The 21,037-nt window shown below is 40.5% G+C and overlaps 1 protein-coding gene across 3 annotated transcripts in view; it reads right to left on the bottom strand.

Annotated features, from left to right (window-relative positions):
* LOC119723080 (adenosine deaminase 2-like) overlaps nucleotides 1–21,037 on the bottom strand; it is an 81,586-nt gene that overhangs the window by 27,296 nt on the left and 33,253 nt on the right. For 2 of the 3 annotated variants that reach the window (XM_038193586.1, XM_038193595.1), the window contains exons 6-9: nucleotides 20,296–20,637; nucleotides 19,168–19,326; nucleotides 18,361–18,544; nucleotides 16,798–17,447 (exon numbers count right to left, since the gene is read on the bottom strand). In XM_038193586.1, the coding sequence (XP_038049514.1) occupies nucleotides 17,158–17,447; nucleotides 18,361–18,544; nucleotides 19,168–19,326; nucleotides 20,296–20,637 (975 nt within the window). In that variant the 3' untranslated portion in view covers nucleotides 16,798–17,157. Of the gene's footprint in view, nucleotides 1–1,005; nucleotides 1,206–2,255; nucleotides 2,387–3,005; nucleotides 3,220–9,534; nucleotides 9,764–16,797; nucleotides 17,448–18,360; nucleotides 18,545–19,167; nucleotides 19,327–20,295; nucleotides 20,638–21,037 lie in introns of those variants that run through there. The other variant, XM_038193604.1, reaches the window with a different exon arrangement.

The raw sequence follows: 21,037 nt of genomic DNA, 5'->3' as shown, positions 1-21,037 counted from the left end.
ATATGGAGGCGTCTGCGTGTAGTCAAGGGTAAAAGGTAGAAATTGATGGTTTTGGGTGTTTTTTTCTCATTTTTCCCATAAAAAAATTAGGGTAGGGGCTGTCAGGATAAGGTAGGTAGGGAAACCGGAAGCAGAACTATTCATTTTTTTTGGCCTTATCAGAAAATTTTGCGATTAAATGGCCTTATCCCAGGGACTAACAGGGGGGTAGGAGGATGGGGTCGCGCCACCAACGTTGGGACGTATCTCAAACCCAATGTATTGTACACAACACACACAGAGCTAGCTAGCTACAGTGCACTATTATGATCTCTCAACGGCTGCGGTTGACCACACACAGACAGTCATCACGACACGCTGAGCCTGTCGAGTTCCTAATTACAAATGTTTTTATGGCTCACTCATTGAGCCAAGCACGCGACTGTGCTTCAGTGAAAATACCGTTTGGATAAACAATTTTGACTTTTGGCATGTTCATAAATTTGGCAGAAAAAAACGGTCATGTTGAACTGAGGGATTTCCTTTAAACTATGGAGTAAAGATGAAACCTTTGATGATCCTTTCAAGGAATAAAAACAAAATGTTAAAAAACGTTTTCACAACATTTTTGTGGGGGAATTGTAGGGGCGTCATTGAAGGTGCTACTACACGGTAAGTGCATTCGAGCACGTAGTCGAGTGCAGGATTCACTGCATGATAGAACGAAGCAAATACAGATTCTTTTCTACAATTGGTCTTTCGATACTGGACTAATATACAAGCTTGGCACAGAACAAGAGCTTGAATAATGTATGTAGAAAACAGAAAGAGTTACAATAACGACTTTAAAAGGAATATTTCAATTATTACCATTTTGCACAACCCCTTTTTTTATGAATGGATGAGGCACAAAGACCATCGTACGCACTTGGCTCAGGCACCTCCCCCCTCCCCTCCCGGAGTAGACGTGAAACATACAAGTATGAAAAAGTGACAGAAGAATGGATATAACTGCTTGCTACTTACCAGTCTCCCCTGCATGAAAGAAGTATGGAAGACTGCGATTGAGTTGAGATGGAAGTAGAAGCTCCTGAATGAAATGAATGAGAGGATATCCAGCATCTTCTCGACCAACAAGATCATATCCAGCAAAATGATCAGGATAAGTATCACGCAAGGATAGAGCTAAGCTGACATCTGACTTCACAATCTCCTCAGCAACATGTCTGCAGGAAGAAATATGCCATGGTTATCACTTATAGTCTCTATAAAAGTTTCATTAGAAATGGATCTGAGCATGGTTACACAGTAAGATTATTCAATCTCAACAAATCATACAGAACATCTCAAGAACAAATAGCAAAATCTTTACTAACAAGTTAAATTCTGAATCAATGTTCATCAATCATTACAGACAGATTATTCATATAAGTTGAATTTTTTTTCTGTTTATTTCAAGGAATAGTATACAGGAATGAGAATACTTTGCAAAAGCAGTTCAAGCGTGATTGTTGAGAATCCATCACGATAGGGGGATCCATATAGCATTTTGTCTTAAGTAACGTCACATTTATTTTTTCCCCATACCATTAAAGGGAAGATACAACATTTGCAAACATCACAAAACGAAATGATCAAATTATCATGAAATACCTTACTGGATTGTTAGGGAATGACAGTCTAAAGCATCCTGTAAAATCGTGGCTCCTAGTGTGCTATCATTCTCAAGAAAAATGGTATTTTTCCAACGCTGGTCGGCCGACCAGCGTTGGAAAAAACTGGCTTTTTTTCAAAACCTGCTTCTAATTTTTCATAATTAGTTATTCATTGTTTTCTGTGCAATTGATTGCACACCTGTGAAGGGGTACAAGCCTGCTAGACTGATTATCTGACTTAAAATTCCCAAAAGTCTATAAATTGCTCCGTTTCATCTTAAGTGGGGTCGGGGAACCAGACTACAAGAACATGATTGGTTTTCTTGGTTTTTCCAACATCTACAAGCCCAAAACGCGAAACAAGTCATTTTATGTGCTCTATGATACTAATCCTCCAAACCCATTTATTTCTGAAAATTGCAGCTAAAGCAAATGTTGTACATTCCCTTTAAACTTTGCTACAATAAAATGTTAATGGCAACTACAGATGGCCAGCATTTCCAACAATTGAACATTTCATTCCAAAAAAACATCTTAGGAGGCAGCTTATAATCCCGATAGAGAAAAAATTGTATCATACTATTTGAACTTTAAATGAAAGTGTGATCTGCATAATAGTACCTTTTGGACGAAAAAATATACTTAGCACCGGAGAAGTTGCCGGGATATGCAGAGACAAACTTGTCAAATATTGTTGCATATTTCTGCATAGTGTAGTTTCTTGACAACTGGGTTCCATTGGATGTTTTCAGCTGAAGAAAGGAATAGTAAATGAAGGAAAAGACCAATAGTTTACTCTTTCATTAACTGGAGAGGAATGAACATCCAGTAAAAAATAGTTGTTCCAATTTTATTAGAGAGAAACTTGGATTTTTTTTGCCTAATTACTTGTACATTTTTCATAAAAAGGTGCTTTCATGTGAATTAAAAGATGTACATGTATCAGTAAGTCAGAATAGCAGCATCAATCATTGACTCCACTTAGAACCAGTAGTGATAGCTTCATTAATGAACAACATTGAAAACACTTCATGAAAAGACATCAACCTACTTAAGACTACAGCTGTAGCTATGCCATATTATGATGATTTATCATACACCTTGCAATATGTTAAATGTAAACTTGCATGTATGTGACCTCAAGATTGCCCACAGTCTACCTGTACATGATGTACACGGCAGAGAGTGTATTTATGATGACAAGATCTTTAGTGTCTGAAACTGTAAGTCCAATAAAGTGAGTGATGTCTTTATTGTTTTATATTATTTGGTTTGGCAAGACTCTGAAATGGTGATATGAAGCAGATCAAGCAATTGTTACAATCCTCTGTTAATGCTGTTAATTAATGAGCATGATAAGGATCAACTTACTGGTGGTAGCAAACCTCGTATCTCCATATACTGTACATTATCCTGAATGAACTCTGTCATAGCCTGCCAAAGGTATGGCTCAAAAACACCAATATTGCGCACCAAATCATACACTGGCCCTAGGCTGGATTCAAATTTCTGCCATGCAGCAGTAGAATTTGGATACACCTTCTTTGGATCGTCATCGGTCCACATTGACATCTTGTTGAAGAGCCTGTACAATAACAATGGAAGTTCTATTACATGTATGATGCAATAAAAAATACCAAGGCTGACTGATATACATGTCAAGCCCAAAATCAATTATAGATGATGACGAGGTATGCTAAAGATACGTTTTCACAATACTAGGTGGAAAAAGTCTGTATCCTTAGTCAAACTTAATGCAAAAATTAATGCATAAAAAAAATCACAATTCAATTTAATGCATATTGTGGACTCCAGAGCAACCACGCTCCCATAAGAAAGCGTACATGTAAACACAGTATGACATCGTTATGTCTAATGGCTATTTTAGACTTTTACTTTATTCAAAACCTACAACATACATACACGTCTCTATCATTCAAGGTTGATAAATACACTGCAAAACAGGAAAGTCCACGCTCATTGGAGGGGTCACAGTTTTGAATCTAATTGACTTATGATAACGTCATTTATATCGATTTTTGGGGAATGTTGTTAGCTCCATTTTGATAACCCATTTGCTACCAAAGACCGTAAATCGTCCAACACTGACAACAGTTTATGAAAAATGATGCAGTTGGAAAAGTTGCACATTTAAAGAGTACGCAAGTGGAAATTGCACAATGTGTACAATGTTTCACCATTGTTCAACGCCTGAAACGAACGGCAGGGAATATCGATCGTACAGTGCTTGTATGAATGGGGGCACGCGGGCTATTCGAACGACCCGTGCTTTGTTCAGGCACTGTGCAGTCGATAGGGGCCAATAAGAGGCATGTCTGTTAGCAATGTCTCCTCGCGTAATCTTTAAATTCCCCCCACAGAAGTGTGGATGGGGTCTACCAACAAATACTTACCTGTAGAGCAATCTAATTATGCATATTCCCTAGACTGGCAGGTATTTACGCTAAGAGTTTACACAACATGCATGCATGCTTTGTGAGCGTCCTCTTTTCAAGTTGGAGCACCCATGACATTGAGGATAGTGGGGTAGTAGGGATGCTCTACAGGTAAATATTCGTTTGTAGACCCCATCCACACTTCTGTGGGGGGGGGGGAGTCTATGTCACTCTACTTACCTGTAGAACAATAAACTTGCATAGACTAGCACCGTGGAATAGGCGGCGGGTCATGCGAGATGCTATTGCATAATTACAGGGGCATGTGTTATATCAGACGTAACCCCAGGCGGGCCCCAGACGAGAAAGATTTAATGTCCTGGACAAAGAAGTCCAAGGGTAAAAAGGACTCCGACTGATTCTTAGCCAAAAACCCTACTTTAGGGATCAGATGGACCCCCCCCCCCCCTGTTCACACCGGATGAGGCCCGTCTCTATTGTAAGGGAATGAAGCTCGCTATGTCATCTGGATGTAGCCACTGCTAACTAGAAGGCAACTCTAATGGACCAGTGTAACAAAGTTGAACTGCCCATTGGTTCAAATGGAGCTCTCGATAGCGTGGATAACACGTTGAAGAGATCCCATGTAGGCACCAGCCTACATGTTCGGGGGGGGGGGGTGAAACAAACGTCCCCCTGACTAGCTGGCTGAGAGCTTGACTCTCTGACACCAAAGTTCTGTCTGGAAAGCCTTCATGAATAGCTATATGGCCAAACAGTAATTTTCAATTTTGGCCATAGCGAGGTTACTTTCGAACAAGCATACCAGGAAATCTGCAACCTCTCTTACAGAAGTACAGAGCTAGCTTCTACACCACTTGTAAAAATGGCGTAATCTACCGTCATAAATATTTTTGGTTGATGTTCTTCAACTGCAGGCTGCAATAGCTGCAGCTCGCAGAAAGGCCTGTGTGACAGCACCCAGCATGTCAGGTGCAGTGCCTGTTTTGACCCACCCACCAACCCCAATTTTTGATCTTAAAATATTGATTTTTCATTCAATAAAAAACATAACGAATGTCCAGTTCAGTGACGGCGGAATGCAGCTGCAGTCCGTGTACAGTACCTTGTCAACACGGCCCACTAGCATTTCCGTATGTATAGGGAATCCACCTGCAAACATGTAAAACTAGTCCATTCTAAATGGTCAAAAAAATTATCAGCTCCCTCTAAAAAAAAAAAAAATTTGTCTTGGCGTAAAGAGGTGTAATGACTCCAATTATTCATGAAGTTTATTTAGAAATGTCAGTCGTTTTTGGTAGAAAAAAGCAAATGGAACTCTCAACTCGTGCTTTCAAGATGGGTGGCATTTTCATTGCAGGCAGATATACCATGCGTATTCATGCAGGTTGCCTAAGTAGTCTTGAATGCAAGTAGGTTTATTTCGTTGTTGTGATTAGTAACCGACACTCGTGGCGTGTATTAAGACAAAATTAACCTGGTATCCTGCTCCATTTGCACGGCACTCTGATTTACACATGCTTTAAGTCTAACTTCACTGGTCCCCATGCATATGGTGCTCCGATGTAGGTATACACAATACACGGTACATTGTGCATGTACCGGATGCATACTGTACCTGTACAGTACAGGAAAAGCTGGGGTTTACGAAGTCGGAACGCAGAGAGTTGAATTGGCAAGTCAAAAGAGCTATCTTCTATCTTTTTAATTGAAAAAAGTGAATTTTGATTAACAAAAATTTCAATAAATTAATTTGACCCACCCACATTTTGAACAAATAATCAAAACTTTAAAACATCGAATATTTTGAATGGCAGTGAGAGCAGCGGTCATCATGTCTGCCGGAATATCGAGTCATCTTCATAACCTACGGCCAAATACTCCATGAGGAGTAAGAGGGAGGTCAAATGCAAGCCGAAACGGGAGGCTGAGTCCATTTTCCTCAGAGTGTCTTCACGCTTGCTGCGCGTCTTGTCCTGGAAGGGCCGCTTGGAGGTCGAGGCTGCCTCATCCAACGCCAGCTTATCTTTCACTGCGTTGGGGTGAAAAAATCATTGAAATCCCCCCGGTGGAAGCGATAATAATCCCGTTCTCGACTGCAGAATGGACGCCACTTGTCAGCAGACATAATCTTGTCGATGTGTTCCATGCACAGCTGATCCAAAGGAAGTATAGGGAACACCTTTTCGCCGTTTGTTGTTGAGCCCGTCCTGCGCTTGAAAAATGTATGCTCAGACAGAGGGGGCTAATCGGTGGAGGGTAGCTTTAGTACCTGAACCATGTCCCTTTGCACCAAACGGACTTCTGTTTCTGCAATGGACAGCCGCTGTAATTGGTCTGACTCCTCGTCATTATCAGATGAATCACCCGAACCCGACTCTGCCGAGGGCCGAGTTGACTCTAGTGAACGAGAGCCGTCTGGAGGGGTGAGTTGCACAGAGCCACAAGTTGGTGGCTGAGAAACTCCCTCGGAGACAATGGACATAGACAGGTGTCAGGCTCAGTGCGGGCGGGCTCAGTGCTGGAGCAGGGATGTGTGCAGTATGTCCCTTTGTCCTTTGGCCACCCAACCGTGGCCAATGACTGATGACTGCAGAATGCTCATTGCAGACGGGGAGAACGGAGCAAGGCTAAGCGTATGCAGTATGTTTCTTTGTTCTTGAGCCACCCAACCGTGACCAACAATTGAGGGTTGGGGGGCGTGGCTCGCTGCCTCAGGGGGGCCACCAACGGTGCCCACCTGGCGGGTGGCAGATCAGGCGTGGTTATGGAGCCAATATTTTGGGGGGGCTAGCAGGTTGGATCCAGAATTTTTATAGGGAGGCGTGCTGAAAAGTAGATAGAAAAGTAGTACGCCACATTCTTACATTTACTAGTGCAATATTTTTTGGGGGGGGCTAGAAAAAAATTGGGGGCTAAAGCCCCCCCCCCCCCAGCCCACCTGTAGAACCGCCACTGTGGCAGATACGGTCGATAATGAAGCCGAAATCGACAGAAAGGCTTGCAGAAAATCAGCCATAGAGACTGAGTCCTCACCATAGCAAGACAATATGGAGCCTGCCAGGGCGGCCCGCTCTGCATCGCTCATGTCATGTCATACCGGCCGACAGTGCTTCAAGCCCAATGGGTTGGGCGAGCGTTGTCTGGTCCGGTGGCCCGTACAATAGTCTGTCCCAGCACCCAGTGGTGTTCGGCACTGTGCTGGGAGGACACAAGTGACTAAAGCCCACTGAAGCGTGAAGGCTAGTCCCCTCAGGCTGCCTCAGGCAGAGCCACATTTACCCTGCCTCCCTTTTTAGGTTCAGCTCCAGCACAGGAAATAAGTTTTAGAGGAACCTTGCCGGAGCGCCCCCTTTTGTTTGGCTGTTCCGTTTGGACTGACCGGAGAAGGCGACCGAGTAGGCCAACGGAACTGCCAGTGCTCACAGCCGGCAGTGGCAGAGGGTGCTTGACAGGAGACCGCTGCCGCAGTAACGATGTAGCGTTAATGGCAGAGTCCCCCGAGAACTCGGTCCGTCCCGTGGAAGAGGAATTTCTCCCGGTTGTGACAAGACCAGCTCTTTCCAAACGCTTCATTACTATGAGATAATCACTCAATAAGACAAAACTATAACTCTACTACATAGTTCTTTAACCCTAACCCCTTGAGAACTTTTACTAGAAAGTGTCCTGAATTCTGCCAAAATCCACCTATTGTGTCGTGCACAACAATTTTGGTGTTCAAGTGACTGCTCAGTATGGGGGTATCCTGAATCCATCAAAATCCTGCAGGGTGCAACAGTGCAAAAAAATTCCCATAGCCACTAGTGCTAAATGCCCATACTTCAAAATTCTTTTAAAAATACTAATGATCGACATGTCATCTTTCAATTTCTTTTCATTTTTTGGTGGGTTGACCATTGACTTTTTGAGAAATTCTCCCCCAAAGAAGACGACTCCTATTTTCCCCAAAGCGGAATGGTAGCCATCTTGAAAAACAATCCCTCCACAACATGGCAAAATAGCGCCACTTTCGAGCCCATTTGTATCCAAAATGCTCAGAATTGGAAGCCCCGAGTCCAGGCCAGAGGTTCATTGCCATATCTCTTCAATTCCCCAATGTTATGGCTCTCAGAACTCTCTAATATAGAATATTTTGAGGGTATAACTTTTATTCATGAGCTCGGCGGATGGGTTTAGGCCTATTTACAGATGTGCACCCTGCAGTGCCGCTAGGCTTACAATCGTGAATCCATCAAATCCCCCTATTTTCAATATGGAGGTATCCTGAATCTGCCGAAATACTCCAAAACAGTGGTATGGATTTTGATGGATTCAGGGTGGTTAGGGTTAATCAAATTCTTCTCTTACGCGATAAGGCTAGCAGAAATTCACAAGACATACGGAGCATATTTTTTGCACGTCCTACCCGACCTGCCGCTAAGAGAAAAGAAGATGCTCACAAGGCACACATGTCGCGGGGCACAATGGGTAGGACTGAAGAGGGCGCTATTGTGTAAACACTTAGCCTAAATACCTGCCGGTATAGGGAAATATGCATAAGTAGATTGCTCTACAGGTAAGTTGAGTGACGTAGACTTGCAAGTTTTCAAACTGCATCAATTTTTATAAACCGTTGTCAATGTTGGATGATTTATAGTCTTTGGTAGCAAACGTGGTATCAAAATGTGGTATCAAAATGCCAACAAAATTCCCCAAAGGTCTATATAAATGACGCCATCATAAGATGATCAGATTCAAAATTCTGTCCCCTCAGTCCAATCAGTGTGGACTTTCTTTTTTTGTGGTGTTTAGAATGTACCTAAAACAAAAAGAAGGGGGAGGGAGAAATTCCATAAAGTTCTGACTTCAAACATTTTGTCTTCCCCCAGTCAATTGACCTATCGCCGTTTGCGAGTTAGCCACGCCCCTTGGACAACCCTATGGAAGTTTGTACTCTTGTAAGTTTTTTTTTGTCTCAGATTTTGCGCGTTCCGCGTCAATTCCAATATCATGTAATTGGACAATATTTCACAAGCTGCATTGATGTGATTCTACCGCGATAGGTTTATTGGTATGAAGAACTGATATTGGCACACATTATACATCTTCTGAAAGGCATATAGGATCATTTGCATTGATCCCAAAAGTAACCTACCAAATTATTATCAAAAAGATTACTTTGACTAAAGATCATACTGGTACTAAACACACAGTGAGATCATTCCGTCGGGCATGCTGTCATTTAGAAGAAATCCAGAAATATAGGCGCTTCCAAAAATCAATAATATTTTTTATAAATAAAGAGTGCTATAGACGTTATCGTGTTTCATGATCAAAAGGTTGTGCATTGTTTTCTGAAAAAAAGTTATACTCCCTCAGCTGAAACTTCCACAGGTTAGGTTTTGAACATCCTGTTTTGGATATTGAGTGGTGATTATTGGATACGAACAAAATGCATCAAAGGCAATTGATCCTGTATGAAAAATTACATTCAGACTTACCATTCATCAAAAACAGCTGCCCCTTGTTTGTTTCGAGCGAGCGAAACACTTTGCCACAGCACAGCGCATGAAGATTCTTTGACTGTTGGTGGCACACTGAAGAACTCAAACTGCAAAGAGCCAGCTGCATCAGTTGAAACACAGAAGTACAAGTCTGCCTTGTATGTTGCATTCTTTATGACCCAGTTCAGGCTGGTGATTGAAATGTCATGTAAATGCAAAGCTGCACCTGATGATACAAACAAGTAGTTTTTAGACATCAGATAATTGTGACATTTTATGTCAAGGAAAGAGCTTTATTGAACCTCTAAAGAAGGAACCGCACAAAGTCAAAAAGAATGATGTGCACTGATTTTTTTTCTCAAAGGTTTTGCCTTTCAAGATTCTGGTGTCCTTGGTATTACAGTGTATAGACTTCAGAAAAGTAGTCAGTCAGCAAGATGCATCACTATGAGCTGTATATTTTTTTGGAAAAGAAAGGGAAAAATAAAGTTTTAATAGATTTAGTGACGTCTTTTCTGTCCTGTTCAACTCGTTCAAAAATGTTTTTTTACCTGTGCCATTCAGCATATTCAATTTTTTTCCTAACAAATTTTCAGTTTATCTTTTTATTCAAGCGGAAACAAAAATACTTTTTTCCATTTTTGACATTTTCCATCTGAAAATGTTTTATTTTGAATTGTTTTGGGACCATAGTTTACAAAAGATACATGTAAATTACTTTGTGCACACACCGCAAACTACGGAAGCGTATTTAGGACATGACCAAATATTCTTTCGGCCCTCTGAGTAATCCGCCCGGGCGGACTAGTAATATGCCCGGGCGAAATAGTAATCCGCCCGGGTGAAATAGGGGGCCAAATTGTTTTTTTTGGTTATGTCCTAAATTCGCTTCCGTAGCGAAGGCCTTCGCAACAATGACTAAAAGTGAGGTATATGTCAGACTCTAATGCACCATTCCTCAGTGCAAAGGTGCTATGGACTTGTGCATGTATGTATGTGTACTCTGTGTATTAAGCAGTGAATAACTGCATTGTGACCTTCACCACTGGCACGAAGACATCAACAGAGTATTCCTGCACAGGGCCCAATTTCATAGCTCTTCCCCCCTTATTGTGGCAGAAACTCCCGTGCTTCTGGTTAGCGTATTTTATGCATTAATTAATGGGGAATTTTGGCTTATGCACATGTGAACAATTTGTTAAAGTGGTCAGGAATTGCCTCGGATTGCACCAGAGAGCATCTAAAATCCAAAAAAATTTTGGGGCCCTTAAACGGGCCCCCTCGCCGTAATTTTTTGACTCACTTTTTGGTATACCATTTTGGCCCCCCCCCCCCCAAAAAATTGTGGTCTGGATCGGCCCTTGTTCGGTACGGGTACTTAATAAGCACAATTTTTCTGCTAGCCCTTTTGGCACACGATGGTGATCGTAAGGGCGGTTTTCCACAGACCTTAATTTGCTTCTGTTTTTCCCCTGTCCTTGTAACTAATACAGCTTTGGCTGTACAACAACAAATTATCTAGGCACCACTGATGTAGAAAACTCAGTCTTATAGGTTTTGAAAATGAGTTTAATTCAAATAGCAAACTTGAAATTGGGTTACAACAATACCAAAACAGTACAAGCACTGAGGATTTCATATATATATACAAGGCAATCCTCATTTCTGTCTAGAGTATACTAATCCAGTAAATATGATTAGAAGCTATTACTGAGGGGCACCATGCTTGCAGACACGTCAAACATACACACTCAAATGCCACTCCAATCAATGACATCACTAAAATGCATGAAGTCCTCCAATTTAAGAACATGTGTGAGTGAGGCACCAGCTCAGTTATGTCTTCTCATTATGGCCGCTGGAGCCACAGGCACATTTCTTAAGCAACTATTCTTGGAAATTAACAGTCATTCATAAATACCTCAGACAGTTTAGCTATTCCTATTGGTCGAGAACCCGTCACGTGGCCGGTCTTAAACGGATGATAAAGACATGGCTAGCTGGTCTTAAACACTTTTCCAGTGTCACAATAAAATGTGGACTCCTAAAAATCCAGTGCCTCTTACCGTTTCATTGGTTGAACGTTCACAATCCTCACGTAGGCATGCGCAACACTACAAGCGAGTCAGAATTTTATAGTTCTAAATTCAAAACGCAATGCCCCAGGTGCGTTCTGCGTGACATCGCGCAGAACATGTTACGCGCGCGTCAATCTCCATAAACGGGTTGTTTACATCTTACTCGCCAGCTGAACACTCCATTATTTTGCTAGAGGGATGTTTCAAAAAGCATGAAGTGAACTTGTTGAACAAAATCGGGATTTTTGAACGAATTATTTGATATTTTTTTACGGATAAGGTATTTATGAATGGGAATAAATATGTGCTCGGTCGGTATTTATCACTCTGTTTAATACCGCTTAGAGTCTGGGTGCTGATAATTACCCTCGCCTCTGGCTCGGGTAATTATCAGCACCCAGACTCTAAGCGGTATTAAACGAGTGATAAAAACCTCCGGAGCACACATTTATTCCCTTATTGAAACTCTACAGAATTAAACATTTTAAAACATTTTGAATGTTTCCAAGAATGAGTGTCTGAAACAGAAAATACCTTCCATAACAGTCTAATGCCTTTCCTTCCTTCCCCTGAACAATATTAACCTACTATAACCCTGAGCAAGTGAAGGTACAATTACCATTCTTCTAGGATAAGAGAGCTTTATTGGGTGATCGGGTTCGACCCGATCACCTGTTTGAAAGGGATCTACCCGATGTTCCCCAATACCGATGTTCCCCACTACCGATGTTCCCCCAAATCTTTAGGATTAGGGTTAGGGTTAGGGCTAGGGTTAGGGTTTATTGGTAGGGATTTTGGGGAACATCGGTATTGGGGAACATAGGTATGCACCCATTTGAAATGGTAAGAATTATTCTTTGTTGAGTGGTCGGGCACACAACCCAATCACTCTTTGGAGGTGTTACGATTAATCTTCCTTTCTTTCTTCCTTTCTTTCTTTCTTTCTTTCTTTCTTTCTTTCTTTTTTTCTGGACAATTCTTATTCGCGGGTTTCTCCTTAACAGTTTATGATATGAACTTGTAACTTTCACTGTATATCGACCCTCATCCCAAGTGGTGCATATTACTCTGACGTCATAATGACGTCATCGGATCTCAAATTACCAGCAATTTTAGCTGAAAAAAATGACCAATTACTTTCACTTATAACTCTTGAACAAAGTAATCAATGATGTTTGTATTCTGTAATCAGATACACCATTACTTCCTGGTCTACCGGAAGGTCAAAGTTAGGTGAAATCAAATTGAAGAAATTAGCCTGAAATGAAAACAAAGCAAATTTCTTCCGAACAGTTTATGGCATGATCATAAAACCTACTGTGAACTTGCAACATATTACGAATGTTATAAATTTTGTTACGTCATCATGACGTCATCAGGTATCAAATTACAAGCAATTTGATGGCATGATTTGTCCAAATAGTTTGACCAATATCTCTTGAATATAGTATCGTGTTCATTTTTCGTGAGGTTGTAGACGGTGTCTTGAGCAACATTTCGTATTCCCGGGCACAAAACTGCTTGACCTTCACTTCCGGTGTTACCGGAAGTGCAATAGAAATTGAATTTAACTCTAAAACGGAAGCATTTTACTACAGACAAATACATTATGGAAGTGTTAAGTGAGGAATGCCAATCACAAAAACATCATTTTGACGTCATCCCACGAAAGGGCGCCCTCTAGCAGCACATCAAAACAGTTTAATCTTTTGAAATGTTAAAACCCTCCATCAAATTTTTATGAAATTGCCCCTATATATCCTGTGAGCAACCACAAATGAATTTGCAAGGTTTCATAATCATGACGTCATCAGACCGCAAGTTACTGTAGGGAGAATTGAACAATGATATATTTTTTTTAATGTTTTTTTTGCCCCCCAAAAGACATATGTTACACTTAATAGTGACCTTTTGCTTCCAAATACTGTGACGTCATCAAACCGGAAGTTGGGTGTTATTATTACATACACATGGGCGTCGCCAGGATTTTTTCTAGAGGGGGGTAAAAAAATTTTTTGCCAAGAAATGCTTGTATTTCTCAACACATTCTCGATTTATCAGTTTTAGAGGGGGGCAGGGACATTTTGCCCCCCCCCAACTCATTAAATTTACACCACTTTGTCTTCGCGCCTCTTTTTTTTCTTTTCTTTTCTTTTCTTTTCTTTTTTTTTCTTCCTTTTTTTTTTTTTTTTCTTTTGCTTTTCCAGGAGGGGGCAAGTGCCCCCCTTGCCCCCCCTCGCGACGCCCATGTACATACACTTAATTTCCATGCGTTATTTTTATTTAATGATAAACAAGTGTCCTCCCTTCCCTTTTTTGACTGATGACGTCATCAAACCGGAAATAACTTGTGCGTGTACCTAAATGTTTACACTGAAATTTATCATACCCTAAAAGACGCATTCTTTTTGTACAAAATAATTGGTACTGGAAATGTTTAAGTTCTTGATCCTTTTTGTTCTGACATAAAACTGGACCATGTCTAATGAAATAGTTGTCGACCCGACCACTCTGCGACCCTGATCAAAATGAACCACATTTCACCCAAACGGTTTACGTGACGACTATAAAACCTAGATGGAACTTGAAACCTGGTCCGAAGATGTGAAAAAAATTGTGACGTCATCATGACGTCACCGGGTATCAAATTACAAGCGGGTTAACATCCAAATTTGAGAAATTACTTTTCATAATAACTTAATAACCGAATAGAGTAGCGTTCTCATTTTTTGTTGTTTGAGACATTGCCACTGGCAATATATTTGATTCCCAGGCGCAAAGCCATTTGACCTTTACTTCCGGTGTAACCGGAAGTGCAATGATAATTCAATATAACTTGAAGACAGAAGCATTTTACTAGTTATATAAATTATGCAAATAATTAGTGAGGAATGTCCACCACAAACATGGGCATGATGACGTATTTACACGAAAGGGCGACCTCTAGCGGTACGTCAAAAGATAGATGGAATTTTTGAACTTAAAAACCATTCGTTACAATTTTACAAAATTGCCTAGATATTCTTTGTACAACCGCAAAGAAGTTTGCAAGGTTTCAGAATCGTCACATCATCCGTTATTGTACAGAGAAGTTAAAAAAAATGATCAGTTTTCTTTTCTTTAAATTTAAATGTTCGTACTTCATACGTACTTCATGATTTTTTTAACTTTGCACATCATTATATTGACCCTGATCAAAATCAAAACGAACCAAATTTCTTCCAAATGGTTCACAGGATTACTTGTTGATGTCGATTTGTAAAAATGCACAGAGTAAAGTGTAGATTACACTTTAACAATAATGTGATGACACAAAAATAGTTTAATACAAACACTTCAACATTCATAACAAATGCCTTTATTTTCACAAATTCTTTTAACTTTTCAGTGAACATGTATCCTCTCTAACTAAATCAGTATTCATTTTGCGCATTTTCACTTATGATGTAATCAAACCGAAAATTCCCTATATTTCTACATACAATTTCTATGCTCAAATTTGTCATACTCCAAAAGATGGGATTTTTTCCCTCTACAATTAAAAAATTGTACTTCTCAGGTGGTCAAATATTGTGATCCGCTTCTGTTTAGCCTTGACCAAGGCTATCAGCTTGTTCCCATACGAGCTTGTTCCCACTACCGCACACAGCGCGCGCCGCGACACACTAGTTGTACTATACCGTTAGCCTCAACGACCCCTGCGTGTGCTTTGTGTGCATGTACGTACACCCCACATACACTTCTGCAAACGGCCGTACAGTAAGTCGAGGCGGAGGATAGCCTTGACGCAACCCTGTAGGCTCAATATGATAATTAGTACGCGCTATGGTAAATAGTCTTCTCTCATTGGATAATGGCTGACAAAAAAATGAATATTTATTAAATTGCATAATGCGACCAAAGGTTTATAAACCAGACGGCCTGTGGTAACAATAATTATTGTAAACACCCCCTTAAAATCTTAAATAATAGTAGAATAATATTTATAAAGTTATACATAGTTTGGGTCAAAAACGAAATGAAAAGGATGAAAAATTAGACCTTCAAAAAACGGCAAACGGTACAAACTGCACGCCAGCAATAATGATGTCACCGTGCACAGAGGCCACGTTGGGGCCGTCCACTGTAGGCACCAGCCCGGCTGGCACCATGCGGTAAGACACGCTGGGCTCTCTCGTTCAGCGGCAAAAAAAACCGCTCACACTATTGAGTACAGTATATCTACCGCTGACTTTTGGGGATACATTGTATTTCTTCTAAGCTGTCAAGGGAATATGGGAAAAAAATTATCTCTCCTTCAGCTAACTTATTCTGCAAGACTGATTTTAACGACTTATAAGTTATATGTCGTATGTACGACTAATATATCGACAGGGTACGACATATATATGTTGACAGAGTACGACTAATATATCGACAGGGTACTGTCGACAGGGTATGACATATCAAACATATGACATACATGTAATGTCGACAAGTGCCGGTACGACATATATGTCGTGTGTACGATCTTATATGTCGAGTCGACAGGGTAAGATATATGTCGCATACGACTTTGTCGTATATAAGTAGGACTTAATATCTTGTGTGTACAACATATGAATTTTAACTCGTAAGTTCGACTTGTTTGTCGATTATGTCGTACATACGACATATCTTGTGAGTACGACTTGTATCTTGTACGTACGACATATGTATGACTTGTATGTCATACGAAATGTAGGTACCATTTATATGTTATACTTACGACTTACATGTCGTACGTACGTCGTAGGTACGACATACAATTCGTACGTATGCGTTAAAATACATATGTCGTACATACATGTACGAGATATATGTTGAACATGGTACGAATTCAGAGAGCGATTTTTTTGACCATGTCCCTGTATGACAGTTTCGTATATTTCCATCCCAAAGTTAATAGCTCGTTTCTTGCAGTTAAATCATACGGGTGCGACATGACTTAGATACGAGTTAACCTGCATTCGATTAAATGGGTACGATTTGACCTGGGTCCGAGTTGACCTGTTCCCTACAATCGCTGTCAGAATAGCACGGGCAGGTATACGGGTATAGCGGCGTGATAATGTACGCTGTTGCACCGACAATAAACATTGGCGGACTGTCTTGAACTGTCCATGTCCAATTCGCAATACATTTTGAACAATTGTTCATTTATATAGCGGCATATTTCATTTGTTTGTAATAAAACTGGAAAAATGGTTTAAAATGGGATTGAAATACCTGGACATTTATTTTTGAGTGAACATACGTGTTTTATACAGTAATTTGCGGGCGGCATGAATATGTATGTCGCGGGTCAAAATTTACAGGTTTTGATTGGATATCTCCTTAAAATAGTTGAGTTAGACATTATCACTGAAATAATAAGGCACAAGTATTGAAAATCTTTCACACCATCTAAATAGACTTGTTATTTTCAAGCCGTGCATATTAAGTCAAAACCATGAAGGGGTTTACACAAATACAGTCCTCGATGAATGTGAGAAGAAATCAATGACTTAATCTATTAAAGTCACTATTTAAAGGTAATGGGTGGTGCATGAGCAGGACTAGTCATGATCCATTGAGACTTGACAACAGACTTCAGAATGTCAACTTCTGCACTTATTCCTCGGACATCACGCCGAAGACAGTTGAAGTGACTGTGCACAGACTCCCCACCTTGCTCTCCATGAAATCCAAGACCAAAACCCCACCGTCTAATCCATGGCATTACATGATCTTCCAGTAAGTGCATTTTGGGTGGAATTGATTCAGATGGAAATTCTCCACGGAAGAAGTTCATATAGTCCTTGATTGCCTGATCTGTGTGAATACAAACGAAAAATTAGTAAATTCACTGAATAGTCCCACATGTAGTCCAATACATGTAGTCCAATACATGTACAGTAAACTCCGGCCAAGTCTACACTCTCGGAACCTGAAAATTTGTGACGATTTACGCGACTGCCGACATCTGCTGTAAGTGCCGACTTACATGAATGGCCTATGCACATGGTTGCACTGATTGGCTTCGATTTACCCTGGGTTATCTCCTAAATGCTTGAGTTGATTCCAGCAAATTAATCCTCGATTTTTATCATCTCGGACTGGGGTATTGATCATACTGTCCGTACAGCGTAGCATTTCTACTGGAGACCACGTGTACATAATACATGTAAGTGTACAGTTTGCACGAGTCAGACTGTGAACGTATTCTATCCGTACATACATGTATGTGTACAGTGATATAAAATTAATGCACGCATTGACTGCATCATTCAATAGGACGACCCCCAAAATAGACAGAGCGCATGCGTGTAGGACTAGAGGGGTACTGGTATTGATGTGCTCGCGATGCAGTATTGGGGAAACCCCTTTTTGACTACGTACACTGTGGAACATGTTGCCAACTGCAGTGCAGGAAGTCCATGCCAATGTATGATTTTTTAAATGCCGACTTAAACAAAGGATTTTGATGTGCTTTTTATGGAAAGGCGACCGAGAGTTACACACTGACTTGAGCGAAATGGCGACTTAAAAAAGCCGACTTAGAAATACAAATTTCAATGGAAATGCATTGGAGATGATCTGGACTTTCGTCAGACAACCGACTTAAGTGATTTGTCGAGTTGTTCGATGTTGACTTGGCCGGAGTTTACTGTACAGGCACCATTTACAGATGTTCTATTTAGTAACGTCAGTTTTCTTTTGTCTTCAGTTAGTGTCAGTCATTTACCTAATGCATCTATAGCAGAGTCATCTAATAGTGATGCACTGTTGTACATTCGATGACAGGTGCCAAACAGGTGGAATAGTTGGGCATACTTGGCAGCAATGGATGCAGCAGCTGGAACTAAGGAAGCACACACTTGCTGTGTCTTGATGACCAATGCATCAGTTAGGAGCTTGATATTTTCTTTCTGTGATTTAGATGACATATGCAAGCATGTAATCGAGCTCTGACATAATGTATAACAAATTTGAGGTTCATAAGAAAAAGAAACATGCACAGTACACATATGTATGACATCAATATGTTAAAATGAGGCTTTGCCTCGCCCGCTACAAAGCTGCTTGTCACTAGCTTTGCGGGGGAGTTGCCCACTTTGCGGGCGATCAATCATAACCTTGAATAACACATGAACATACACATTCTTGTTCGTAGTTGTGGGGACATACACTCGTAGGTATTTGTGGGGACGGAAAATGCTTAGGAACAGCAAAAAGTCCCCATAATTCGGTCCTCATTTGCCTAACAATAAAAAACTTCTCCATAATGCAGTGTAAGCCTACCCACACACACATACATTGTACACATCCTTTGTGCTTTATAGTATAGTGGTGATATTTAAAAGGTCACAATGTTTCAAAAGCCTGAAATTATGTAATTGCAGCAGGACTTATCCCTTATATACATAAAATATTGATGTTAAGCAAAAATGTTGAAGAAACAAATAAGACCATCAAATGCATGCAATAATCGTTTTCTGTCTGAGATGGATCCAAGATACAATGTTTACATACTGGACTTAGGAAACTTTACCTTGCAACATTTATGTACATGATTGCCAACAAAGCTCTTGCCATCAAATGCCTGACGCTTGACACGGAACTCTTGCAGAGTGATGTCAAGTTGCCCAGCTAGTGGTCCTTGTCCAGGTTTGAGTGCTGCTTGATCACGCAAGGCATTGGCCTCCTCAAACTGCAGATCATATGCAAGAAATAATGGTAAACAGTCACCGACTTGTAACTGAAGTTTGCAATAAATGAAACGTTGACCTCTGACTTCTTTTTCAAAACACAAACAAAGGCTCCTGGTATGTGCAATTAAATGAATGAATTAATTATACAACATCATATAAGAAAACTGTATACAATATTTTTTGGTAACTGAAAATAAACTATGAACTGGTAACCATAAGTGATAAAATAACCATAAGCGACCGAGTCACCTGACCCAAGTCACCAGACCAGAAGTCATAATCTTATTGGTCTGTACGCATTGTTTGATTGACAGGCCGGATGGACAACATCTCATGGTTAGACGGTGATTCTAAATTAATAGTTTGGAGAAATTTTAATCAGGACAAATTTTTGCAATTGCAGATTTATTTTGATATACTGATTTTTTTTATTTAACAGTTGAATGATCTTGTCAATCGATTGGTCAAGTTTTGTTTACAAACGGAATCTGACATTGACAGCTGCAATGAAACCCACTCTAATTGCAGTTACGAGAGTACAATACACGTAGGTAACCTCAGCACTGGATTAGCCTACAAGCTACATGCAGCAACATAACAGCCCCACTCACAAATAAAGCCTCTACCAAAGAAGGCTCATTGAAAAGGTCACAGACAATGGTTTGTCAAGCAACTAGGTCTATACAAATGTATGTCTAAACCAAAACGTGTACTGTCTGTATTCACAATATACATTGTCCCCTTCATGATGTGCACAATTTGGTTGCCTTGGCAATTTCATATCAAGAGTCAACTGTAAATATGTCATTTGTGACCTACAGGATGTATGCTTTATGTGGCCTAAACTTCATATGCATATGATTCTTAACAGCAATAACAAGAACTATATTGCATGGCCCTAGCAGCGATTCCAACTGTTTAATTATGTTGAATGTTTTCAGTACCAAATAAATTGATGGACATTTTACCAGCTTCTTTTGCCTCTTCACAAGTTTCGTTGTTGCAGAGATGTAATCTTGCATATCAGTACTTTCTTCCTCCGATGTCAAGATGGTATCTGTCAGTTGTTCTTCCATCAATTTCAACTCCTCATCTAATGCTCTGGCCTGTTGTTCTAAGCACCTAGCTTGCTTCAACACAGAGATGAGTGTCTGATACCGAGAACCAAGTACCTGGCTATCCCACTCTTCATGATCCTTTTCAGCAAGCACTGCTGCAACCTCCATGTCAAGATCATGACATGCTCCCTCAAAGCTGTTAAAATGTTTGAGGTATAACCCAAGACTGATGTGCAGGCCAGGAGGACAAACCTTGAACAGTTGAGGAAAGTACGTAAGAAACGTTTGATCATCATGTACTCTAAACCTCTTTCAACAATGACACACTAGTCTTGGTTCCAGACTGGATTTGTCTTTTGTTTCCCTAATGAAGGTGGTCCCAGTTGAGCCCCATGACAGTTGAGAACATTATCAAAATGATTAATCAGATCAAATCTGCAGAACTTTGGCACTCCGACCCAAGAAAATCTGAGCAAACACCTCATGCATGCTTGATACAGCTTATGTGATGTGGTGTGGCCAGTCCACGCACATTGATACAATGCAGTACAGACCATGTTGACCATCTTGTTTACGTGGCTATAGATACAGACTGATTTTCTGAGGTGGCACTGCAAAGCTCGCATGAGTCGCGCTGAGGTAGTATGCATAA

Source organism: Patiria miniata, unplaced genomic scaffold (genome assembly GCF_015706575.1).
Source record: "Patiria miniata isolate m_02_andy unplaced genomic scaffold, ASM1570657v1 HiC_scaffold_1, whole genome shotgun sequence".
NCBI lineage: Eukaryota > Metazoa > Echinodermata > Asteroidea > Valvatida > Asterinidae > Patiria > Patiria miniata.
This window is presented reverse-complemented; position numbering and strand designations above follow the sequence as displayed.